Source organism: Leuciscus leuciscus (assembly GCF_965113295.1).
Source record: "Leuciscus leuciscus genome assembly, chromosome: 18".
NCBI lineage: Eukaryota > Metazoa > Chordata > Actinopteri > Cypriniformes > Leuciscidae > Leuciscus > Leuciscus leuciscus.
In genome coordinates, this window is record NC_138742.1 from 29,998,117 (window position 1) to 30,025,963 (window position 27,847).

The window sequence follows — 27,847 nt, forward strand, 5'->3', positions numbered from 1 at the left end:
AAGAATACTACAATACTACTTAGGTGTAGTACATAGCTGTAGTATTTTTGTTTGCGTTGCCTGCTACCCTACATCAAAATAAGGGTTAGCTACAGTGTAAACTTAATTATTACACTCGCATTGTCCATTATTCTGAGAAACCTGTGTGTTTGACATACGTATTTAGTTACACACACACACACACACACACACACACACACACACACACACACACACACACACACACACACACACACACCTTCTCCTGAGGGTTGATTGATGAACCTGTTTTGCAGGATCAGCGTCTCTTCATGAGATGTGACGCATGCGCAGTGTTTGATTCATTTAAAGAAATGAATGCACTTGTTCACCAGGACTAATATGTGCCAAAGGAGCTGAACCGCACGTTTCACCCGTAAGTATGATGGAAAGGCTGCATTTAAAAACATTATTGCTATTGTTTAATTGCTAATGTACGTCAGACGGGCGTCTCTGGCCGTTTTAAACATGCCAAGACCTTTGTGTTTTGTTTTATTCCGTTGGTATTTTGAACGCGAGAAACGCGCACACCTGCGTCTTTAACATTGCGGTGAAGATGTCAGCTGATCCTTCAGGTTTCCTCTCCGCATCCGTGTAAAAACAGCGAGTGTGTGAATGAATCAGCTGTATGTTTACAAGACACAGCTCTGACCTCCGAGTCACGGATGGAAACACAGATGGATGGAAATTAAGTCGATGTCGCGTTGAACGCGCGCGCTCTGGTTTGTTTTAGTGTTGTGTGTGTGTGTGTGTGTGTGTGTGTGTGACGGATGACCCCGCACGCAGATGTATTTCACTCGACACTGGTTAGTCTGTGATCTATTCGGATGTGATCTGTAACACAACAGTGATATTGTGACGGCGAGCTGATTCATCCAGAAAGCGCCAGCTCTTCATACGCGCCTCTCCTGTCTCTGGTATGATGGGCTGTTTTATTAAAGCCTAGCGAGTAATTTCCATGACAAATTGTTGTTTTTTCTGGATATCGCAGATAGGCAGGCGATGCTGTCGATATTAGCTAAACGAGCATCATCATCATCCAGGCCTTCATTACTCTCAGTGAATATAAGATATGGAGGCCTGTGATATCATGTCATTCTAGAAGTGTTGAATTGTGATTTTTAGATCAGTTTTTCAAGATAATGCTTGCTTTTCAACACTTTCTTTAATACATTTGCATGGTAAAGTGGGGAACATTTTAGCTTAAATTTTACAATAAGGGTGCATTCAAGACACTTATTAATTGAGATGAGAATGTCCTATTCCTGTGTGAAGAATTTGGTCAAAATTATTAAAGAATAATATCCTGAGCTGGACCGATTTATTTTTCTTGTATAAACAAGATAAAATGATTAAATTGTGGAAATTGTATCTTTTTAAATTTATTTATAGGAAGCTGAAATGGCACCAAATAGTAAGAATGACCTATTGTTGGTTTGTGTTAAATCACTGTGAATGCAATGGGTCATTATAATTATAATAAAAGGGACGGTTTACAAAATGCATTTAAAAACTTGTTTGTTTGTTTTAATCAACATCGATATAGTAAAAATGTATAGCCTAACTTGTCTTTTTTTTTCTTTTATTAGCTCTTAGTTTATTTGAATTGTTCCTGTGGTGTGACATTTAAAAAATAAGATGTATGTAGTCTATTTGTAAATATTGTCATATAAAATGTATACCTGATATTTATAAAAGGAGAAGCAATGTGTAAAATAGTTTTAGGTGAAGAGTTGCGTGTCAGACACCCATAATTATGGATAAACATGATGCAGTCAAAGGCAAATAAAAGTAGCTAATAACTTGACACGAAGCAGAGCAAATGCTGTATATCCTGGATGAATCTCTAGAGCTTTTATTATTCTCTCTAGAGCTTTTAAAAAAAAGTTATTACATTTATTTGTGTAGTTCTAATAAACAGGAAAGTAATGCTTAAGTTTTACTTCACCCAAAAATGAAAATTATCCCATAATTTATTCACCATCAAGCTATCCTGTATATGACTTCCTTCTTTCAGCCAAACACAACCTGAGTTATATTACAAAAACGCATGGCTTCGCTTCAGACGGCCTTTATTGACCCCCTGGAGTCGTATGGATTACTTTTATGATGGATGGATGTGCTTTTTTGGGCTTCAAAACTCAGGCTCTTTTCACTCCCATTATAAAGCTTGGAAGAGCCTGGGTATGTTTTTTTATATAAGGGGTGGTTGATTATGATTTCACTTTTGTAACTTTAGTCAGTGTGTAATGTTGCTGTTTGAGCATAAACAACATCTGCAAAGTTATGAAGCTCAAAGTTCAAAGCAAAGGGAGATATTTTATTATTATTTAGCTACATAAATTCATCAACTAACCATTCAGAAATGTCCTGTTGCTTCTACATGTTGTCACTTCTTGAGTCTCTCCATCATTGACATCATCTGACTCCGGTTTGAACATAAAAGCCTCAAAGTTTTTGAAATTTTCAGTGCATGTCTGTGTGAGGTAAAAGGACACAAGCTGTTGAAGCTCCGCCCCCTGTGCCGGGAGCAGCAGCTCATTTGCATTTAAAGGAACAGACACAAAACGGTGCATTTTTGCTCACCCTCAAAAATTGACAACTTGAACATGCTATATACAAATATCTGTGGGGTATTCTGAGCTAAAACTTCACATACACACTCTGGGGACAACAGAGACGTTTTTTACATCTTGTGAAAAGGGCATTATACCAGCCCTTTAATATAACTCTGATTGTGTTAGGCTGAAAGAACAATGTCATACACCTAGCATGGCTTTTTTGAAGGTGAGTAAATAATGGTATAATTTTCATTTTTGGGTGAACTAACCCTTTATTGTTTCAAAATCCATCGATTCTGAAATTATTTCAACTTCTTCTATTTCAACTGTAAAGCAGCTCTAGAAAAGAGGAAACAATAATGTCATTATTTAGTTCAGTTTAATAACAGGGTTCATCAATTATGAAACAAATTCAATTCAGCTATAAAGCAGCTCTATAGAAAGCAAAAGCATTAATAAATTACAAGGTGGTATTATTGATGTATTTGATGTTGCAGAATGAAATGTGAACATATCTTGAGCTTCGCCACAGACCTTATTTCAGACATTTAACCAAAAAAAAAAAAACTGTTCAAAATAATTAATTGACTTCAGGACAATGTTTAAGTGCTTACAATGCTAAATCGTGCCAGGGTTTTGGCCTACAAAAGTGAATTTCCATGAATGTCCAGCTTGACGAAGGCAGCACTGGTCTGTGATTTCAGGTGAATCATGTACGCTCCGGCAGCCGACACGGGAGTGACCGTGGTTGAGAAGGATGCAGCTCTGACCAGTGCATATTCCCCTGTGGACTACATGAGCATCACCAGCTTCCCCAGACTCCCGGAAGATGATGCTTCCGCAGACAACGCCTTCAAATCACGCAAAGACGACGATAACTTCCTCAGTGAGCAGGACACAGGTGAACTAATGCTTCTGATCATAGTGATGCTTACACAGTCTGATGCGGTCCGTGTCAACTAGTCTCTCCCCTGTGAAGGCCTCCTTCCCTTTACCTTTAAAATAAATTTTACAATTATAAACTGTATTATACATTTTTAAGGCCAGACAGGTAGTTTGTTGAGGTAAATTTGTAGAGAAAGACTACATGGCTGCGCACACATATATTCAAACGTGCATACCTATAGACTAAACACGTAATACGCATGTGCACGCCGTCAGTGTTTTCACAGATTTGCGTTTTTATAGTTTACGCAAAGATGATAAAGTTTAAAAAAATGTCAGCACTTGCACCGTGAACATATTTCTTTGGTTTGCGTTCTCGAGCCGCCAGGCACTGTTGTTGTGTGGATGAGCGGGCCGGATCGCATTAAGGGTTTTCTGTTAGAATGGTGTTGTGTAAGCGCCCCCTAAGTTAATAACTAATGGTCTTTGCAATGGAAGTGAATCAATCAAAAGTAACTTTAGCTGGACAATAACTTTATTCAAGAGCTGCTGTAAAGCCAAAACAATCTCTGTTACTTTAATTTCCTATTATCACTGTAAAGCTGCTTTGAAACAATCTATATTGTCAAAAGCGCTGTATAAATGAAGGTGACTTGACTCCGGTCCTGTCTCTCCATAGAGCCGGATCTGTTCCTGAACTCGGCCCGACTGCAGCGGCTGCCCTCCTCCGCCTCGGACCTGGCCAGGCATGACATCTCTCCCCTGAGAGAGACCACCAGAGACCCGCTGGCGCAGGAGTGCGCGTGCACACGGGACGGCCTGACCGTCATCATCACCGCCTGCCTGACCTTCGCCACAGGGGTCACCGTGGCCCTCATCATGCAGATCTACTTCGGGGACCCACAGGTGCGCTCAAACACACAGCATCAGAGAGCCTTTCTGGAAAGGGATCCCAACTCTGGAAGAGGTTGCCAATTGAGATAAAAGCAGTACATGATATAAAGCCTTTTACAATGAGGGTTAAGCACTGGTTTAAAACAAAGTTGTATGCATATTTAAATTGTAATAAATTATTGTTTTAATCATTTTTATCTGTATGCTGCAAGGGTTGGATATATCCTTAAAGTAGGTGTTTAGTAAGGGTTTAGTAGGGCTGGTAGTTTTTTTAAGTGCTAATCAAAGGTAAACGTTGGAGTTGGTGGGGTTAGTTGTTTTTTAGTTTTAGTTTTAACCAAAGGTAAACAGGGTCAGTAGTTGTTAAGGTCTGTAGTTTTTCATAGTGTTAACCAAATGAAAACAGGGTTTGTAGTTGTTTTATATAGTTTTAACCAAATGAAAACAGGGTTTGTAGTTGTTTTATATAGTGTTAACCAAATGAAAACAGGGTTTGTAGTTGTTTTATATAGTTTTAACCAAATGAAAACAGGGTTTGTAGTTGTTTTATAGTTTTAACCAAATGAAAACAGGGTTTGTAGTTGTTTTATATAGTGTTAACCAAATGAAAACAGGGTTTGTAGTTGTTTTATATAGTTTTAACCAAATGAAAACAGGGTTTGTAGTTGTTTTATATAGTTTTAACCAAATGAAAACAGGGTTTGTAGTTTTTATATAGTTTTAACCAAATGAAAACAGGGTTTGTAGTTGTTTTATATAGTTTTAACCAAATGAAAACAGGGTTTGTAGTTGTTTTATATAGTTTTAACCAAATGAAAACAGAGTTTGTAGTTGTTTTATATAGTGTTAACCAAATGAAAACAGGGTTTGTAGTTGTTTTATATAGTTTTAACCAAATGAAAACAGGGTTTGTAGTTGTTTTATATAGTTTTAACCAAATGAAAACAGGGTTTGTAGTTGTTTTGTATAGTTTTAACCAAATGAAAACAGGGTTTGTAGTTGTTTTATATAGTGTTAACCAAATGAAAACAGGGTTTGTAGTTGTTTTATATAGTTTTAACCAAATGAAAACAGGGTTTGTAGTTGTTTTATATAGTTTTAACCAAATGAAAACAGGGTTTGTAGTTGTTTTATATAGTGTTAACCAAATGAAAACAGGGTTTGTAGTTGTTTTATATAGTTTTAACCAAATGAAAACAGGGTTTGTAGTTGTTTTGTATAGTTTTAACCAAATGAAAACAGGGTTTGTAGTTGTTTTATATAGTTTTAACCAAATGAAAACAGGGTTTGTAGTTGTTTTATATAGTTTTAACCAAATGAAAACAGGGTTTGTAGTTGTTTTGTATAGTTTTAACCAAATGAAAACAGGGTTTGTAGTTGTTTTGTATAGTTTTAACCAAATGAAAACAGGGTTTGTAGTTGTTTTATATAGTTTTAACCAAATGAAAACAGGGTTTGTAGTTGTTTTATATAGTGTTAACCAAATGAAAACAGGGTTTGTAGTTGTTTTATATAGTTTTAACCAAATGAAAACAGGGTTTGTAGTTGTTTTGTATAGTTTTAACCAAATGAAAACAGGGTTTGTAGTTGTTTTATATAGTGTTAACCAAATGAAAACAGGGTTTGTAGTTGTTTTATATAGTTTTAACCAAATGAAAACAGGGTTTGTAGTTGTTTTATATAGTTTTAACCAAATGAAAACAGGGTTTGTAGTTGTTTTATATAGTGTTAGCCAAAGGTAAACAGGGTTAGTAGTTGGTGGGCTTGGTAGTGTTCAGTGAATGATGCCTCTAATTGATTTGCTTGTTGGGAAAAGGTGTGCTATTACTGTTTTGTCCAATCAAACGTATAATTGTTTGGCTGGCGGAGAATAAATTTCAACTTCTATTCCAATAAAACCTTTGCTTCTGTGTAACCTCTTCCCTCAGGTGTACAGTCAAGCCGCGGTGGTGACGGATGTGGCCCGCTGCACGTCTCTGGGCTTTGACGTTCTGGGTAAACACGGGTCCAGCGTTGATGCTGCCATCGCCGCTTCCCTCTGCCTGGGCATCATCCATCCCCACGCCTCGGGCATCGGCGGGTACGAGCTCCAGCTCTGGGCTTAATACAGGCTTTCTTTATCTTGTAAGGGAGACTTTAAAGGGTTGGTTTACCCCAAAATGATCATTGGTAAACAGAAGCTCAAAACATCTAACATGTAAAGCAATCGTGTCTCTTCAGAAGTCTTGGATTAAACTGCTCCATTCATATGGATTAGTTTTATAATGCCTTTATGAACTTTTTCAAGTGTAAAATTTTGGTGTAATGGACTTTCAATGGAGGCACAGAAATCTCTCAGGTTCGTGTTTGAAGATGAACAAAAGTCTTATGGGTTTGGAACGACATGAGAGTGAGTAAATAATGACAGAATTCACATTTTTGGGTGAACTATCCCTTCAAAGATTACGAGCTTCTAAGAAAAGTAGAAACCGGGTTCCCACTGTTATGGAAAAAAACCTACATATCAGGGTATTGTGTTTTGCACTGGAAAAGTAATAGAAATTTGCAAAATCATCTTTTTTGTTAACAACTGTTTGAGTTTTCTTTTTTAAAGTCAAGAAACACAAAAATATTACAAAATAATATACTAATATACTAATAATACAAAGCAAAAAGCAACTATACAAATATAGAACTCACCCACCCCTGGTAGACTTCAAGAAAATTAAAATAAAATACAAACATAGAACGTAGACACAAAATAATAATAGAAATGAGCAAAATCTGAAAAATCAGAATTAGATTTTTTGCTCTGTTGTAAAATATTTTAAGTATCTCTTTGTGAGTGTTTGTCCAAAGTAGAACTTGCTGAGAAATCAATGAGAAACTTGAGTACTATGTCTCCTTAATTATAATTGTTTAAATATTATTTCAAAAGTCTAGCCAGAAATCTCTGTTAAAGGATTTTTAAAAAGAAGTCCTTCTGCAGTAAATCAGGAATAACTGTAAAGTTCATGGAGATTCCAGGAAGCCTAAAGAAAGCGTTACGAGAAGGCATGTGTGCAGGGATGGAGGAATTGATTTTGTGGGGGGATTCATCAAACACAGTGAGTGACTCTATCTGGCTTTCTTCTCAGTGGTGGCGTGATGCTCATCCATGACATCCGGAATAATGAGAGCCGGGTCATTGACTTCCGTGAGATGGCACCCTCTGGTATTCACGAGGACATGATGATAAATGTTAATCAAAGGGTAAATCTTTATTTTGATCTGCTTTCATCTTGGCTTAATGTGCTTCATATGATGGTGTTAAAAATCCGAAGCAAATCAACAAGTGCAAGTGTTTCCACAAACACAGTGTCTGCTCTGTGCTCGTTCTGCTGTCGCTGATGTGTCTGTCTCTGTCTGTTAGTCAGGTCTGTCCGTGGCTGTCCCAGGCATGATCAGTGGACTGCATCAAGCTCATCAGCTGTATGGAAGGTATAGCAATACCTCTCTTCACCTTCTGCCTGAAATGCTCTGTAGTTCCTGTCTCTTTAAAGCCCATTCTTCCAAAAAGCCCAGTCTACTCTGCTCTGATTGGTCAGATGGCCCAGTCTGTTGTGATTGGTCTACCCTGCTCTGATTGGTCAGATGGCTCAGTCTGTTGTGATTGGTATACTCTGCTCTGATTGGCCAGGGCTGCGTTCAGCCCAGACAAAACGTTGCACAACGTTTTTTAAACAGAAACGGTGATGCGTTGAACACACTGTTCTGATGACGCAAGAGTTGCAACTATGGCAGCTGAGAAGGCCATTCTTTGTGTTCTTTGTGAAGAATTTTCGGAGCCTGATGAAGTCGGTATAAATATGTGTTTAATACTACAAAATATGCTCGATGTTACAGTTACTGCACTTGCCGCCCAGAACAAAAGAGAACATCACAATCGAGTGAAGGGATTGCTGAAACTGAAATGGAAGCACACATCTTACCTAATTCAGACTAAAACACATCTATTTAGCCTCACATACTGACTTTATTTGTAGTTCATACTGTTTTAATACCCTGTATTTTCTTTCTCATTTTTAGGAAAAGCACTTAATTACCATTGTTTATTTCTATACCAAATGTCATACACTTGCAATGAAGCTAAAAATATAAACAACTACATCATTATGTTGATATCCTATATTTTTACAATAAAACTTACGACAAACATGTCTTCTAATATCCTCAGTTGTTGCGTATACCGAGCTGCATCGAACACATTTGTAAATTACTTTCCTTGAACCCATTGTGCGAGTTCACTTTAATATCGCGTGCTTTATATACATGTTGCTGCTGATTGGACTGCAGTTCTGACACACCCACCAAACAAGAGAAAACGTATCTCAAACCCCGTTGTACACCGGTGCACGCCGTTTCCAGGAAACATGACGTTCAACCCGGAAACCGTTGCAAAACATTGCGCACCGTTTTGAACTTGAACGTGCCCCAGATGACCCAGTCTGTTGGGATTGGTCTACTCTGCTCTGATTGGTCAGATGACCCAGTCTGTTGGGATTGGTCTACCCTGCTCTGATTGGTCAGATGACCCAGTCTGTTGTGATTGGTCTACTCTACTCTCATTGGTCAGATGACCCAGTCTGTTGGGATTGGTCTACCCTGCTCTGATTGGTCTGATTGGTCAGATGGCCCAGTCTGTTGAGATTGGTCTACTCTGCTCTGATTGGTCAGATGACCCAGTCTGTTGTGATTGGTCTACTCTACTCTCATTGGTCAGATTACCCAGACTGTCACGCACATTCTGTCATGTCTTCTTAAAATGAAATGTATATGTGCATCACACAGCGATATGTCTGATCATGGATGTGATAACAGGATGGATTATTTATGTAAACAGAACTTTGTTGTCATGGGTTTATAGTAAAAAAAAAAAAAAATACATCAAAGTCCCCCCAACTCTTATTTTTTTTCACCCTCTTACATTTTAATATCCATTTGTCTGAATAATGAGTGTGTTGTAGGTCTGCGTTTTATTGCTTGTTTTCAGTTCTTTTAATTTGCTTTGCCATGTCTGTGTAAATCATTTGAGGCAGCAGACTCTAACAACACCGTTATCCTTCTCATTATTACAACATAGTCATTAGGCTGCTATTTTAATGGTCATAATTTTTGATAATGAACCATAAGTCCAAAGGAGCCTGAAGGGCGGACATTGTGGAGATGTTACATGGTGATGAACATCACAGAAATAATGGCAGAACTACAAACAGGGCATTTCAGGCTGGAGTTTTCTGTTCAAAATCCAGTCCAGTGTGGATTTAGAAAATCACATGATCGGGAATGTCACGTGAGGCTGAAAGATTTCTACACGCATATCTAGCAACAAGTTCATGTTGCTCACACAAATTCGCTGTGTTGACCAACAGAAAGCTGCTTTGTTTGCAAGTGACTTCTGTGTGAGCTGTGCCTCCTACATCACTACACTATTGACTGTAGACAATGGACCCTTTTTGCCCATAGTCGGGGAGCCAAAGTCTCAAAAATGGGTTGAACCTGACATGGTCTGCCATACTTCTTATTTGTGTTTTGTCTGTTTAATTTGACCCTAAGAACCAATAATTGGAGGGTCTGCTCTGCTGGAAATATCGCAAAAAAACAATCGTGGCCATTTCAGTGCATGTACCCTTTATTTTTTATCAGAGAAAAGATTTTTTTCCTCAAATCCTCAGTGGGTTGGGTAGGCTGTCAATAAATGCATTCCAGATACACAGAACACATGTGCTGAAACATCCACTGAAAAAAATGACTCTTAAAACACATTTCTACATGATTTTGCATCAATTTAATGCAAAAAAAATTGGCGTTTTCTAACTTTTTTCCAATATTTCCATCTTTACTTCATTGGCAATCAACTATTCCCCCAAGTTATGACATCAGTCAATATGTCATTCTTTTCACCAAACAGTATACTCATTCCACAGAAAAAATCATAAAAATCCAACCAAAATCAATGGATCTGTGATGATTTCACTACTAGTTGATCAACAGGCTCAGAACCTCAATAGAATTTTAGGCTGGACGCAAAAAAAAATCAATTTTCACATTTTTCTGATAAAAAAATAAAGGGTGCATGCACTAAAATGGCCACAATTTTTTTCTGCGATATTGCCGGCAGAGCAGACCCTCCAATTACTGGCTCTAAGGGTCAGATTTAACAGACAAAACACAAATAAAAAGTATGGCAGACCATGTCAGGTTCACCCCATTTTATTGAGCTTTTGAGACTTTGGCTCCCCTACTACCATGACTGCACGTTTTAATGTTACATAATTAAAAAAGATATAACTATTCTTAAAGAAATAAATTAGGTTGCTAACTTGTATGACTTGTCTCGGCATTTTATGCAACTGGCCACTGGAAATGAGACTTCTTCTTGTAGTTTTGTGATATAATGGTCAGTTTTAAGGTCCAAATAGTAGACATCTTACTGAGTAATAGAGATTCATTTTTCATATTTTTATCAATTCTCACTTTATGGAAAAACAGCTTGACAGTGGTGCATGTTCGCCCTCCTCTAGAATGTCGTGGAAAGACGTCATCACTACGGCTGCAGACGTGGCGAGGGATGGGTTCAACGTTACGCATGAGCTGGGTGAGCACGCAACACACGTGACACACACACACACACACACACATCCCTGAGGTCTACAGGACGGGTTTGTAGGTAGTATAGAGTTGTCACTGTACAAATATTACAGTAGTCGGTACCAATACCAGTAAAAATCTGTGTGCAGATTTCGGTACCAGAGCGAAAACTGCTAAATAAAGTACTTTCTATTTTTTTTATTTATTTTTTTTATTCCCATTTTGTCCAATCCGTTGGTTATCACTGTCATTCATCGCAGTTTCTGACTCAGTCGCACATTTAAATACGGCTGCCGATCCAGAAACTTTGCAGTGTACTAAGCAGCATGAAAAACTAAAGTTGTATTCAGATTGTGAATAGGTAATAACCAGCAAGCAAGAGAAGACTAAGGCTGTCAACCTCTAAAACACAAGCTCACTGAATTCTGCACTCCTGCAAAAACTCACGTTATAATAAAATAAAGCTGTCTTGATTGTAAAATGAATCTCTTATTTACATCGTGTTTACACTGTTGGTTGGCTTATAACAGGGTTCCTCAAACTCGGTCCTGAAGGGCCACTGTCCTGCACAGTTTAGCTCCAACCCTGATCAAACACACCTGAGCAAGCTAATCAATGTCTTCAGGATCACTAGAAACTCACAGCTAGGTGTGTTTGATCAGGGTTGGAGCTAAACTGTGCAGGACAGTGGCCCTCCAGGACCGAGTTTGAGAAACTCTGGCTTATAATGAAAGGATTTGCGAGCGTGAGGTTCACGTTGAACAAAACAACAGCTTGTGCGTTTTCAGCGTTAAGTGGATTCTGACTAACTTACTGACTATCACCTTCGATTGGCAATTGCGTTCATGCGCTCAACAGATATGATTGTGATTGTGTTTTTACAAGCGTGGATCATTGTAGCCACTGTAAATAGAAACTTTTGTGGCTTAGAAAGCACTCAAACACACGTTTAAGATATCGTCAACTGTTTTTATTCATTTATTTATTCATTTTTTAGCAGTACATTTGACAACCCTAGTATGCAGGCTTGAAAAGTAAGTGGTTTAGAGACGTCAGCCGAAAAGTAAATGTGTCAGTTTAGTTTTTATGTTGAAGTTGAAGCAGTTTGGTGTAACTTCCTTCATCTTTCCACAGCTGATGCGTTGTCTAAAGTGAAGGAGCAGAATGTGTCGGAGACGTTCAGAGATCTGTTCCTGCCTAACGGTCAGGCTCCACTCGCGGGACTTCTGGCTAAACGTCTGGATCTGGCTGCCATTCTGGACAAGATTGCAGCCAATGGAATCTCAGAGTTCTACAGTGGGAATCTGACTCAGGAAATGACATCAGTGGTATGTCTCCAGTGTTATTTTTATTATCATTATATACTATTATATATTTTTTCAAACACTGCCATTTTGCAGATATTTTCTTTGTGCTTCCAATCACTTATATAGCTTTACAACAAAACATATTGTTATAATAGTAGGATTATTATGTGTGTTTGTGACCAGGTTCAAGCTAAAGGAGGTGTGCTGACAGAGGAGGATTTCAAAAACTACTCCACTATCATACAGAAGCCACTGCAAACGCTTTACCAGGGTAAATACCCATTGCTTTACACCAAGCAGCTCTAAAAGACCCTATGAGTCTGTGAAATGTCTGTCTGTTGCTGTTTATTACATGATTTACTGCAGTAGTTTAGGTCTCTGTTGACCTTCACAGCTGCAAAGCAGAAACTGCAAACAGTAGAGCAATAAAACACCCTTCTGCTTTATCCTGTATCAATTTCATAAGTAGTGCACAATTGTTGTTGTAACTTGACTTCTCAGAACTGGGTGGATGAGAAATGCAAGTGCAAGTTCAGCAGTATTTTATAAAGTACACAATAGTCGTTCTAAGGTAAATATGTCTGTATGGAAATTAGCTAAAAGTTAAGGTAGTCCATGGAAAAAATACTAATGTATTAAAGTAACTGATATTAGTTAATGTACAATGGAATCCATAAATAATGGCTCAGCTCTTTATGTCAGTGTAATGGTGTAGTTAAAGCATAACTGCCCAGCTTGACCTGTTAGGTTTCATTGATTCATTGAAAACACTCAGCCTTTTGTTCACACATCATCACGATCACTGAGCCGTCCGCGTGTTGTTTTCTGTGGTTTGCAATCGGGAAAAGAAACAATCGGGAAAAGAAACAATCGAAAAAGAAAAAGAAGCAATCGGAAAAGAAACAATCGGAAAAGAAACAATCGGAAAAGAAACAATCGGAAAAGAAACAATCGGAAAAGAAACAATCGGAAAAGAAACAATCGGAAAAGAAACAATCGGAAAAGAAACAATCGGAAAAGACACAATCCGAAAAGAAAAAGACACAATCCGAAAAGAAAAAGAAACAATCCGAAAAGGAAAAGAAACAATCCAAAAAGAAACAATCCAAAAAGAAAAAGAAACAATCCGAAAAGAAACAATCCGAAAAGGAAAAGAAACAATCCGAAAAGAAACAATCCGAAAAGGAAAAGAAACAATCCAAAAAGAAAAAGAAACAATCCGAAAAGAAAAAGAAACAATCCGAAAAGAAACAATCCGAAAAGGAAAAGAAACAATCCAAAAAGAAAAAGAAACAATCCAAAAAGAAAAAGAAACAATCCGAAAAGAAACAATCCGAAAAGGAAAAGAAACAATCCGAAAAGAAACAATCCGAAAAGGAAAAGAAACAATCCAAAAAGAAAAAGAAACAATCCGAAAAGAAAAAGAAACAATCCAAAAAGAAACAATCCGAAAAGAAACAATCCGAAAAGAAACAATCCGAAAAGGAAAAGAAACAATCCAAAAAGAAAAAGAAACAATCCGAAAAGAAAAAGAAACAATCCGAAAAGAAACAATCCGAAAAGAAACAATCCGAAAAGGAAAAGAAACAATCCAAAAAGAAAAAGAAACAATCCAAAAAGAAAAAGAAACAATCCAAAAAGAAAAAGAAACAATCCGAAAAGAAACAATCCGAAAAGGAAAATAAACAATCCGAAAAGAAACAATCCGAAAAGGAAAAGAAACAATCGAAAAAGAAAAAGAAACAATCCGAAAAGAAAAAGAAACAATCCGAAAAGAAACAATCCGAAAAGAAACAATCCGAAAAGGAAAAGAAACAATCCGAAAAGGAAAAGAAACAATCCAAAAAGAAAAAGAAACAATCCGAAAAGGAAAAGAAACAATCCAAAAAGAAAAAGAAACAATCCAAAAAGAAAAAGAAACAATCCGAAAAGAAACAATCCGAAAAGGAAAAGAAACAATCCGAAAAGAAACAATCCAAAAAGAAAAAGAAACAATCCAAAAAGAAAAAGAAACAATCCGAAAAGAAACAATCCGAAAAGGAAAAGAAACAATCCGAAAAGAAACAATCCGAAAAGGAAAAGAAACAATCCGAAAAGAAAAAGAAACAATCCGAAAAGAAACAATCCAAAAAGAAAAAGAAACAATCCAAAAAGAAAAAGAAACAATCCAAAAAGAAAAAGAAACAATCCGAAAAGAAACAATCCAAAAAGGAAAAGAAACAATCCAAAAAGAAAAAGAAACAATCCAAAAAGAAAAAGAAACAATCCGAAAAGAAACAATCCAAAAAGAAAAAGAAACAATCCAAAAAGAAACAAAGTAGAAAGATTGTTTTTCAAAATGTAGCAAAGTCAACACAAACATTTACTTCTGTACAGTAACTGAGTGTTTCTGCTTTGTTCCTCTACGCCTCTACTATTCAGACGAATGAATTATGGTGGAGGTCTATTATTGTTTCCCTTTTGAAATCTACACTGTATAAAATGTGAATAGTAAAATGAGCAACATGAAGTGGGTAGTTCCATTTCTGACTTCTGATTGGATGATCTGTATTTTAAGGCGTTGTTAAATGCACACACTTATGTGTTAATGTGCCAAGTTCATGTCTTACTTGGCAACCCTAAACAAACTACAGTTGCCTAATCAAGTTTTTTTTTTTTTTAAGAAGTGTGGTACGATCACTATAATGGACGGTTTCTCGTGTCTCAGTGCTTTATGAAGAACAATATAACTGCACACTCAATTCAAAGTTTATTTTTAGCAACGGTGCGGCAACAATTTAGTTTAGGGTCCAATTCTCACTATTAACTAGTTGCTTATTAGCATATTACTCATCATCATTAGTTAAAAATCTGCATGTGTTAACGATGTTATACTTTTCCTGTAGCCTGTGTTTTCCTCAAGCCTTTGATGGCTCAGTTCTCCAATACCGCAGTGTTTTAATGAAAGGTTGACGGTGTTGTGCGTTGCTCTGACAGGCCAGCGGGTGTTTGTTCCTCCTCCGCCCCACGCCGGAGCCGCCCTCCTCTCCGCCCTCAACATCCTGGAGGGATTCAACATCACACGCCAGGACTCCAGAGGACAGATCTACCACTGGATCGCTGAGGTACTCGCCTCTCGTTTCACGGGATTCATTGCTTTTAATAGTGATGTGTTTGTACTTGGTAATCAGATTATTGTCTGCTTGCTCTTTCCATGATGTGTTTCACGCTGACTTAAAGAGTTTCCTGTGCCATTTCATGCAGGCTTTGCAAAAAATGCTTTTCTTACTCAGTATTTTTGTCTTATTTCCAGTCCAAATATCTAAAAACACTTAAATCAAGATGCTTTTACTAAAGTAGTCAAATGCAATAAGATATTATGTCTCGTTTTCTGGTGGAAAAAATCAGTCAGTAAAAAAAAAAAAGAAGAAGATTATCTGCCAATGGGGTCAGAAAAATAATGTTTTTTCCGTTTGAATTAAGATTATAATTTTTTACCCCATTGGCAGATAATTAGTAGCTCTAGGAACTATGCAAGAGTGGATGCTGGCCTTAGTATGATGACTATGCTGCGTATGGACCACGGTTAAGTTAGAGCATAAATATTTGGGGGCATGACCATTAAAAATGTCAAACATATGGTTCAGCTTAAGTTGTTCCACTCTTAGGTGTACAGGTAGTAGACCAGCTCTTATAAACTCCTCCCTACCTATACATTTATATATTTGGATTGGAAATAAGACCAAAAGCATTTTTTTGCAGTGTATACAACTTTTACAATATGCTTTACTCTGGGTTTACATCTTTTCTTTTTTTTTAAACCCAGTTGAGCTGGTTTTGATTGTGTGAGGAAAAAACTAATTTGAGCTGATTTATGATGTTTTGGGAGAGTTTTATTAAAATGTAACATTAAAGGTGCCATGTGTATTATCTGGCAAAAAAATCAAGTCATACTCCACATTCCATAACAGATGGGGGCAGTATACCTCCATAAAGTGAATTGGTCTACTCTAGAGTAACAGACGAGAAACGGCATAGTCTCTGTCGGTACACGATCCGTTCCACCTGCACGATCCGTACACGCATGCGCGTAATTACGTAGTAGAAAACGTCACGGTTTTCCTACACTATCGGAACCACGCATGCGATGGCACAACTTGCGGCATATTTGTGTAACGTTGTATTGTGTTTAACATTTCACAGCGGGTCTATTTTGATGCTTTTAAATGTAGCTTACGCTATGCATTACGATGTGTTTACGTGGTTGCCAATCCAAAAATAATAAAGGAGTTGTGAGTTGTTACATTAACATACATGATCAGTTTCCTCCATAGGCTACTCTCCTTTGCGATTCACTGCTGTATGGTATTAGGCTTAACTTGCCGTGTTTTGGTCTGAGGTCAGTAGTATTGTCAAAGACGGTTTGTGTCGTTTTTTTTATTATTAAAAGCTGCTAATATTAGTTAACTTTTAAGTTGAGTAATTTTGTATTAGTATGGTATGGGTCTATATAATCTAAATGAGGAAAATGATCCCTTCAATGTTGTTTACAGAAGACAATAAGGAACATAATATGCATTTCTGCCTAGACAATCTGCACTTACATGAAGAAAGAACTACGTGGAACAGATCGTGCAGTGTCGTAAATCGTCGCAAAACAGAATTATCATTTGCGCATGTGCGTTTTCTACTGCGTCTACTACGCATGCGTGAAACGGATCGTGCAGGTGGAACGGATCGTGTACCGACAGTCTCTATGCTCCGCCCCTACCTTCACAACAACCCTAGAGCCATAGAGGACGTTTTGCCTCCAGAGGAACGTTGGGTGATGTCAAGTGATTTTGAAACATGACATCTTCAAGCTACTCCCCTTCACCTTTACCAGTGAATATGTTCATATTCGTTTTGTTCATATTACATTTTGAGTTGTATATACACATTGTTTGAATTAAATTAATTTGACAGACAGCATTCTGTCAACATCATTGGTCAACATCAGACAGTGCACGTGAACCGATCATCTCTACTATAGTAAAAAAAACATGAACACTGTTGAAAGATACAGTAGGCTACAAATGACCTGTTCGCGCCACAAATTGTTCTCCGTCCTTAGCGACCGAGTCATTGAATGTGAAACAGCCGGCTGCTGTCGTCAGCGAGCAGCAATATTCAGACAACGAGGGCGCGCGCGCCGCGTTGATACCTCCGTTTCAGTTTCTCGAACCCGCGCAGTGCGGCGGTCAGAACACGGAGACCATTCTGCCCCTAGCTATGCGTGCGAAAGCATGGGAAGCGATCCCGGGCGTGTCAGAATGGGTGCTGAACGTTGTAAAACAGGGCTATGCGCTGCAGTTCGCTCGCCGTCCCTCGCGCTTTCGAGCCCGGACTGTGACGAGCGGTCCTTTTCTTATCTGATTTGATTTGTGCTTCAGAGCGCGTTTTTTTCCCTGCAGCGGGTGGTGGTGGTAGGGGTCTCTTGCCAAGGGCTTCAGCCATCCTTCCGCTCTCTTCCCTGAATTGAAATGAAGTAGTGGGCTGTACTTCCACACGATTGACATCAGGTTCAAGTACGCCCACAAGCCGTGCGAGTTATTCGTGTATTGCAGGTTGGCTGGTGGTTATGTTGCCCGCATACCGCCTCCCATGGCCGAAACTGGTATTACGACACCTGTCGGGCCGTGGCTAGTAATGCTAATGCTAATTAAGGTTGATATCTCTGCAGCACTATAAAGGCACAATATGGGATTTTTTCTCCACTAGGGGTCGCTAACCTATTTACAATAACAAAGGCGTAGATTGATGACGCAACATTTGCTATGAATTATGGATTTTGTCGTCAACGTCAAGCCGACCGATCTAATAATGTATAATGGATTACTGAATACATCGATGCTTTTATCATGACTGTGATATGAAGCAGTTCGGGATTGCTAAGAGACAGCTATCAGCTCCAAACGCGATGCGAGTCCCGCGGATATAAAAGGAATATGGACATTCCATTCTACCGAACTACACGCAGAATTACTACTCACAGGTCAGTTTATTAGACAAATTAAACTTGTGAGGTAACGCAGCGCTGTTCCACTTGGTCTAACATTACACTATCACTCTAAACTGCATTTGAATGTGTTGAAATGTAGGCCTATGTGTTAACGTTAGTTTGCCTGTATGAGACTAGCAGTAAGCTAGCTAGATCAACATTAGAATAACATACAGATCATATTCTAACATTTTATCATTGTTGAACTATATAACCTTGATTAGTTTTATGTAAATGTGCTCACCTGTTTAATAAAGTACATGTAGGAGTTGTCGAAGTCTCGGACGTGGAGCTCTCGTTTATATAGTGTCCATGGGAGCTCTCGACATCTCGAAAACACCGCGCTGATATTGATTCTCGGTTTAGTTCTCCTTTTTTATCCAAAGTCTGCTTGCCATGGTCCATAATGTTTGAACGAAACAACAACAGCGTGCAAATAGACATTGCGAACTACACAGTTGTCCGCGTCAGTTTGGTTACTATCAGAGGGCTCTGGTTCATAGCTCTGGTTGCCATGGCAGCACGAGCGGAAACCAGAGACAACACGGATCTGACGGCATTGACGGCGACAAAACGGAAATAAAGACACGGTCCGTGTCTTCGAATTAAAATATTAATTTCTCTGGATTTAGAAGTTAATTGGAACTGTCGGGATAATGTAAATACACAACTTTAAAAAATATATAACATGGATATAGTGATTTTTTATATTTAAAAAAAAAAAATACATATTGTGCCTTTAACTTGACATTTTTTTAATGACATCATCGCCCTTATTTCTTCTCATTCTTTTGATGCGTGTAGCTCATTTTTTGGATATTTTTACCTCAATTTTTACACATGGCACCTTTAAGACATTCCAGCGCTTAAATCAAGTCACTATAATTTCTATAGCGCTTTATACAATACAGATTGTTTCAAAGCAGCTTTACAGTGATAAACATTAAAATAATGATTCAGTGATGCAAACATAATTGAGTTTTGCTGTAAAGCAGCTCTAAAAGACAATGGTGAACAGTCATTGATGTCAGTTCAGTGTTTATTCAGTATAGTTCAATAACTGCGTAAAGATCATCAATTATGGAATGAGTTTAGTTCATCTATAACGCAGATCTGGATCCATTCATCATCCATCTTAGCTCAGTTCTCTTCCAGTAGTGTCAGTGCAGGCAAATCAATAATAGTGCTGAGTATTAATGGGAAAGTTCACCCAAAAATTCTAATTCTGTTATTAATTACTATGTCTTTCCAAACCCATAAGATTTTCATTAATCTTCGGATTAATATATATATTTCTGCAATTGACAGCAGATGATTTTGATAAACTAACACAAGAGCTAACACAACATTAAAAGTTACCATAGTAAAAACCTGTAATATTGAGTTAATACTTATAAAAACAAAAAGCAACCCCTGAAAGGTTATCCTATTTCTTTGGGTTTTTAAATCTCGGCAGTTTCACAACCAGAAGCTGCGCAGTGTTGATGTGGCGTCATTTATCTCACTGTGAGTGACGAGGACGTGTCTGGAGCGGTCGAATGTGGCATCTACGTATACATATCTATGGTGCCGCACAGTCCTGAAAAGTGAAGTCAGAGCATTGATCGCCCCCTGGTGGCTGGCTGCAGAATAGCCCCTAAACCCCGCCCTCTCCATGTAATCGAATGGGACGCGAGCCAAACTAAAAAAATCCAACTACACTTCAAATTATTTTTAAAAGTTGAATTTGGAAATTAACTAAATTCACATGAGCTTGCATTCCCTGAATGATTCTCATGCGTATGAACGGAAGTCAATGTAATGAGAAGTGTCATGTGATCACCTCGTTCACCCTTGTGCATCAATTTAAAAAAGTTACACATAGATACACAGTGAACACAGATGTCCGTGCCAAAAAACTGTCATAAAAAATGAAGCTTAGAAGCACAGACTAAAGTTTGGTCTCATTTTAAAGAAGACCCTTGGCAGATTATTGCTGAAGTCAAAAAATTGTAAAAAGTAAAACCCCCCAAAAAGTTATATAGGTTTATGAAAATGATTTATAAACATTATTTTATATAAAATTTATAGTTTATAAAAACATGTTGAACTCTAAAATGGCTAGAAAATTAAAGCCATAAATCTACACAAGTTGTGTTAAAAATTTGAGGTTGATATCTCAAAAAATTTGCTTTGTTTGGGCACAGAGGTTTGATTTGTTATTTGCAGCAGAGTTTTTCTCTCTCAAATATTACAAACACACGCACACATACACATATTTTTCTTTATTACACACATAAACCACACTCTGACATCCATACCAACACACCCACACAATTATCATTACATCATTTACCCATTTGGCTCTATAATATGCCGAAGCGAAAACAGGAATAAAGCAAGTATTTGCTTTATAGGCCAAACCTGAAAAAATTGCACCATCTGGTAAAAAAAAAAAAAAAAAAAAAAAAAATGTGAAGGCTTGCCAACAGAATGAAAGCCTCTTAACAAGATTGCATCATTTTATAGTTAAACGGCCCTGGGATTAAAAATGGCAGTTTTAATGGGTTCCAATGGGGACATTTTTGTCCAAAAGGCGCTGAGAGGAACTGTGTATCTACTGCAAAACATATTTTTTTAAAGAAATGGGGGTGAAATAGTCAAATTCCAATAACAATACACACCTGAGCCAAATGTTATGCAGTTAGCATAAACACAGGCAAAGCTATCAGAAAAACAAAACTGAAAAAGACACAAATGTCCATTAGGACGCACAAGGGTTAAAGGGATAGTTCACTTTGAAATAAAATTTTGGTATGTTTTAGCTTACCTCAAGGGCATCCAAGATGTAGGTGTCTTTTTTTCCGCAGTAGTTTCAATTTTGATATTTTTAGGTCAAACCGTTCTTGTCTGTCAGTCATATAATGCAGGTCTATGGTCACTATCTCAAAGAGCATGTACAGAGTCCAAATTAAAACAATTCCCCGTCGTCCAAATTAAACAATTCCCCATCGTAAGTACACATCGATGGCCTAAGACACGAAACGAGCGGTTTGTGTGAGAAAACGAACAGTTTTTATATCGTTTTTACCTCTTGAACTCAGCCACGTCCAAGTGATCTGAGAGCGCGGGCGGGTATAGATATATACACTAGATGTCGCCTTGGTTACAGTTTCGCAGTAGCCAAGGCGACATCTTTTTTTTTTTTTTTTGTAAATGTCCATATAGTTTTTATTCATTTCTGTTTTAGGACATCAAGTTTAAATGAAAAATATTGCCTTGGCAACTAGCTAAAATATATAAAATAAAATATGTTTTTTATTATTTTATTTTAGTTGACATTAAATTTGTTTTAATTGACTGAATGTTTATGTTAAATGGTTTTATGAATAACCCTGACGCTCAGGCTCATGTAATGTTGAATATTCCTGTCCGTTTCGTTTGCTCCACATGTAGTCGCTGAAGATCGCTCTGTCTCAGGCCAGTGGACTGGGAGACTCCATGTTTGACGACTCGGTTTCTGAGTTGGTGGCGCAGATGCTCAGGTGACACACACAATCCTTCAAACAATTATTAAAATCAACATTTTCTTTTCTAAAAGTGTGTTTTTCAAGGCAGTGATCAGTTTATTCATAGCATTTCTCTATATGTTTTTGTTTCGATGACATTCCCCGGCTTTGACAGTAAAACCCAGGCTGCTGTTTTCCGGCAAATGATCAACGATTCGCTCGCGGCGGCCGCCGAACACTACGTCCCATCCTACGAGCTGCAGGAGGGCGCCGTGGCCAGCCAGCTCATGATCATGGGCACCGATGACCTGATCGTGTCTGTTATGAGGTGAGTTACTGTAAGAGTGTTTGTGTAGATGTCCAGTCCAGCTTCAACCCCGATAAAACACACCTGAGCCAGCTCATCGAGCTCCTCAGGATCACTTCAAGCTTCAAGGAGATGCAGAGGTTGGCCCTCCAGAAGCAGGATTGGACACCCCTGACCGACGCTAAACTAACGGCTGACTCACAGTCATGAATGATGTCATTTGTGCTTACTCTGCTCTTAGCTCACTAAACCGGCCGTTTGGGAGTCGTATCGTGACGCCCTCTGGGATCCTCCTCAACAGTCAGATTCTGGACTTCTCCTGGCCCAATAAAACCCAAGGCTCTGCAGCGTTCAATCAGGTACAAAAACTGGCACACGCTTCACCAAAACGTGCAGTTCAACTTTTAAAGGGTTTTTATTTTCTGCATCCATTGATTTTTCCTAATTAAAGAGTCATCCTGTAGTGCCATTTGGTTTAAAAGGTGCTTTAAATCATTTAGTTTGCTTTCGCCAAAAGACGTGCCCTTTCTGCAAAACTGCTCTTTAGAAAGTCATGTCAGCAAACCCCAATATGGCATCTGAGAGTGACTCTGATTGGCTGATTTTCTGATCGGCTGAAAAAGCCAATTTTTTTAGTGTATTATTGTGTGATTTATCAAGACACACGTGCGTTTCAACACTGTAAAATGTTTCCATAAAAAATGGTCTGTAAAAATCGATGGTTGCCACAGTTTTACTTCAAAAAAGTATTGGTATCAACATTTGAAGTTTTACCTAATTAAATTAAATTAACAATTTAAGTAATGTTAATACACCAAATTACTAAAATATGTTTATTACTTTTTATAATAAACTAACAACCACCTTAAAAACAGAGAAATTCACATGATGAATCAAAGTAGCTTTTCCATAAACTGAGGTAAATACTATTATATATGAAGGTGCCGCTGTGTCACACACACACACACACACAAATACATACGTTATCATAAAACACCATCATGGTTACACTTACATAATGCAATAAACATTAATTTAACAACAGAATATTTAACATAAAACCCTAATGTGCATAAATGATAAGAAAAAACAAAGATGAATTGGTTATTTAAATTGAAAACCATCAAATGTGAAGCGTTACACACATAATTCTGGCAATGTCTGTTTATGGTTACTACCAAAACTTGCACATTTATTAGTGTTTCACCATATAGACCTTATGCACCAGAGAAACGAGGGCGCCGCCATCTTTAGAATATTGTCTTTTAACTTCCGTTTTTGCGGTCGCTCTGTATATCTCTATGGCGCTGCAGGAGTAATTAGCTTTTGAAGTGGATTTACTTAATGTAAAGTTAACGAAAGTTATCATGAGGACTGTAATGTTTAAATCAGATGACTAAACAAATGTCAGTCGACCGGGAAGATTTTAAAACGAGACTTTCATTCATAAATACGCAAGATCGCTGTGAAAATACAGACCGGAAGTCAGAAGACAACGAGCGCAGCGCTGAAAAGGGGCGGGGCTACATAGGGTCTATAGAGAGCCTAAGTCCCGCCCCTCCGCTTCCGGCTCATGGGACCTTTATATCGGAAACAATATGTATGGTAGTCAATGGCGAGAGACACCTTATCTTTTTATTCCGTCTGAACTGTGCCCTGAATTACACATATGATGTTTGTCAATTTAAAAGATAATTATGAAAGTCAAGAAAGTCGCAGTTTGTCATAAAACAGAAGATTAACATTTAGTTTTATGTGAAAATCGCTCAATGAACTACATCTCTCGTCTCGCATGTACGTATGTGTGCAGTCTGGTACAAAACACTCAGGCATGACGGCGCAACGTTACGATTATAACGTAAGACTATAGAAAACATGACAGACGTTAGCTTCAGTAAAGTTAGCTTCAGTAAAGTTAGCTTCAGTAAAGTTAGCTTCAGTAAAGTTAGCTTCAGTAAAGTTAGCTTCAGTAAAGTTTGCTTCAGTAAAGTTAGCTTCAGTAAAGTTAGCTTCAGTAAAGTTAGCTTCAGTAAAGTTAGCTTCAGTAAAGTTAGTAAAGTTAGCTTCAGTAAAGTTAGCTTCAGTAAAGTTAGCTTCAGTAAAGTTAGCTTCAGTAAAGTTCGCTTCAGTAAAGTTCGCTTCAGTAAAGTTCGCTTCAGTAAAGTTAGCTTCAGTAAAGTTAGCTTCATTCATTGAGAGAAAAGGTATGATGTCACATGTGCGCCTTTTGGGTTTGTAGTCTTTGTAATTACGTATTTTCACAGTCTTATACCTCAACAGTTTTACATCACACTGTGACTTTCTTGACTTTAAAATGTATCTTTTAAATGGACAAACATCATATGTGTAATTCAGGGCAAAATTCAAACGAGATCAACATATTTGTTGTCTCTCGCCATTGACTACCATACAATATATTTCCGAAATAAGGTCCCATGGTGGTCCACCGGAAGGGGAGGGACTTAGGCTCTCTATAGAGTAAGTGATCTTTGTCAACCGATTAACAGTTTTTTACCGTAGTATTTTGACCGTGTGTTACGGTTAAGACTCCAGTGATGTGTTCAGTAAGTGTCAGGCTTGTGTGGTCCTCAGCGGAACAGCGTTGAGCCGGGCAAGCGTCCGGCCTCGTTCCTGATGCCGGTGGTGGTGAGGCCGTCGCTGGGGGTGTGCGGGACCTACATCGCCCTGGGCTCCTCTAACGCAGACCGCGCCGCCAGTGGCATCGCTCAGGTCAGGCCCAGTCCATCACATTAAAGCACTCGCCGCACTCAACACACACACTGACTCTGCTGTGTGTTTCTGCAGGTTCTGATTAATGTCTTGTCATCACGCAAAAACATGAGTGACAGCGTGTCCTACGGGAGACTCCATCCTCTCATCCAGAACAACACCCTCCTGGTGGACTGTGAGTTAAGAAAATACTATTATATATTATAGTACTGCCAAGTCTCTTCGGCTCACCAAGGATGCATTTATTTAATCAAAAATGCAGTAAAAGCAGTGAAATATTATTACAATTTAAATCCGCTGTTTTCTATGTGAATATATTTTAAAGTGTCATTTATTGCTGTGATCAAAGCTGTATTTTCAGCATCATTACTCCAGTCTTCAGTGTCAGATGATCCTTCAGAAATCATTCTAATATGAGGATTTGATGCTCAAGAAACATTCATTATTATTATCAATGTTGAAAACAGTTATTTACATGTTTATTTCATGATGCTATGATGAACAAAGTTCAAAAGAATAGCATTTATCTGAAATCTAAAGCTTTTGTAACATTAAACACTACCGTTCAAAAGTTTGGGGTCCGTAAGAATTCTTTTATTTAAAAAAAATAAATAAAAAAGGATACTTTTATTCATCAAGGATGAGTTAAACTGATCAAAAGTTACAGTAAAGACATTTATAATGTTAGAAAATATTCTATTTTAAATAAATTCTGTTCTTTTGAACTTTCTATTCATCAAAGAATTTTGAAAAAAATGTGTACACAACAGTTTCAACATCGATAATAATAATGAATGTTTCTTGATCATCAAATCCTCATATTAGAATGATTTCTGAAGGATCATGTGACACTGAAGACTGGAGTAATGATGCTGAAAATTCAGCTTTGATCACAGGAATAAATTACAGTTTAAAATATATTAAAATAGAAAACAGTCATTTTAAATTGTCATAATATTTCACAATATATATATTTTTTTGTTGTTCTTTATCAAATAAATGCAGCCTTGGTGAGCAGAAGATACTACTTTTAAAAACATAAAAAATCTTACTGACCCCAAACTTTTGAACGGTAGTGTATATACATGCATGCGTGTGTGTGTGTGTGTGTGTGTGTGTGTGTGTGTGTGTGTGTGTATTTATATATACAAATGAATTATACACAGTACACACTTAAATTATGTAAACACAAACTTTTATTTTGGATGCGATTAATCGCAATTAATAGTTGCCCAGCACTAATTTTAATATTATGTAATTAAATCAATAACTGCAAACAAACGTTTGCCTTTTTAATATGATGAATTTTGTAGATTCAATTTTGATGCTTGAAAATAACAAACTTGAAACTGTTTTTATACATGCTGTATTTTGGTCACATTATGAAGACTGTAAACCTCATATGAACAGAGAATATAAAATGCTAAAACAAATCTGACGACTGAGGTCAACCATCAGCTCTTCAAAGGTTGAGCACAGTCTGAAATGTAAGAGTCTTGTTTTGGACTCTTTATGTGGAAAGTGTCCGTTGTGTGGAAAGCAGCATTTTGTGATGCGATGATGCTATGAGTGTGTGATGTCCGGGGTCGGGTTGCGCTGTAACTCGTCTCTGGTGTGTGCAGCTAACTTTCTGCCGGCGGATGTGGCGTCTCTGACCCAGAAGGGCCATGTGGTGCAGAAGGTGGACATCATCTCGCTGGTGGAGGGAACCCGCAGGACCAACGACCTGATCATCGGCGTCAAGGACCCGCGCAGCAGCGACGCCTCCGCACTGTCCATGTCCATGCCCTAGACTCACACACACACACACACACACACACACACACCGGAGCTTGTAGATAGACACGGGATTGTACTGTCATACTGTTGTGCATTAAATAGGTGAGTTATGAGGACTCAGTTATGATGGAAATGAGCCACAAACAGAGAAAAACAGCTTGCATGCGCACACGAGCATGATAATGATGACAGCTTGTGAAAGGCAGAAAGAAATTTGCAGTGTTTTTCCTCATTTACCTAAAGATTTCAAGAACTACTCTTCGTGACGCTGGTATGTCATTCTCACTCATGACTAGATGAGTCCGCTTGAGCTCCGACACATACAGTGCCTGTCAAAACTTCTGGACATAACTGCTCATTATTTATTGATATTTTCTTCATTGTGGAGTTATAGTAAAGTCATCAAAACTGTAAAACAACACGAAAGGAGGCGTGAGAATTACGCAGAGACAGAGAAAATAGACCTGCACGATTCTGGCTAAATTATTATTATTTTTTGTTTAAAACCGAGATCACAATTCTGAACAGACAACTAAACAAAATAACGTAATTTACTAGAGGTTCTGACAAAATCTTAATTGTTATATAAAAAAAAATTTTTTTAATGGGTTTGAATGAGCGATTCATTAGGTTTGCTGGACTTGGCGCTGAGCAGATTGATCGGGAGACGGCTCTATGCTTTCCACTCGCTCTCGCGGGACTTTAATCTCATTCACCGATCGATCTTTTTAAAGAATCTCTTGAATGAATGATTCAATGACTCTCTCATAAAGACTTAATTTGTTTCGTTACTGGATGAATCAACGTTTTTGAAGAATCTCTTGAATTAATGATTCAATGACTCACTCATAAAGACTTAATTTGTTTCGTTACTGGATGAATCAGCGTTTTTGAAAGAATCTCTTGAATGAATGATTCAATGACTCACTCATAAAGACTTAATTTGTTTCGTTACTGGATGAATCAGCGTTTTTGAAAGAATCTCTTGAATTAATGATTCAATGACTCACTCATTACTGGATGAATCAGCGTTTTGGAAAAATCTCTTGAATGAATGATTCAATTAATCAATCATAAAGACTTCACTTGTTTCGTTACTGGATGAATCAGCATTTTTTGAACACATCTCTTGAGTGAATGATTCAATGACTCACTCATAAAGACTTCACTTGTTTCGTTACTGGATGAATCAGCGTTTTGGAAGAATCTCTTGAATGAATGATTCAATGAATCAATCATAAAGACTTCAC

At 37.8% G+C, this 27,847-nt stretch overlaps 1 protein-coding gene across 2 annotated transcripts; it reads left to right on the forward strand.

Annotated features, from left to right (window-relative positions):
* The first annotated feature begins 240 nt into the window (after window positions 1-240).
* Window positions 241-27,602, forward strand: ggt7 (gamma-glutamyltransferase 7). Of its 2 annotated transcripts, none has more exons than XM_082145116.1 (16): window positions 241-394; window positions 3,284-3,480; window positions 4,144-4,370; window positions 6,287-6,438; window positions 7,475-7,589; window positions 7,750-7,817; window positions 10,901-10,974; window positions 12,102-12,295; window positions 12,458-12,545; window positions 15,251-15,378; window positions 21,729-21,817; window positions 21,957-22,109; window positions 22,330-22,447; window positions 24,681-24,818; window positions 24,894-24,993; window positions 26,441-27,602. In XM_082145116.1, the coding sequence occupies exons 2-16, from the start codon at window positions 3,291-3,293 to the stop codon at window positions 26,608-26,610; spliced, it is 2,004 nt and encodes a 667-aa protein (XP_082001242.1). In that variant the 5' UTR covers window positions 241-394; window positions 3,284-3,290; the 3' UTR covers window positions 26,611-27,602. The 2 variants fall into 2 exon arrangements, with proteins under 2 accessions (XP_082001242.1, XP_082001243.1); XM_082145117.1 differs by lacking the exon at window positions 241-394 and adding an exon at window positions 464-935.
* Window positions 27,603-27,847: the final 245 nt, after the last annotated feature.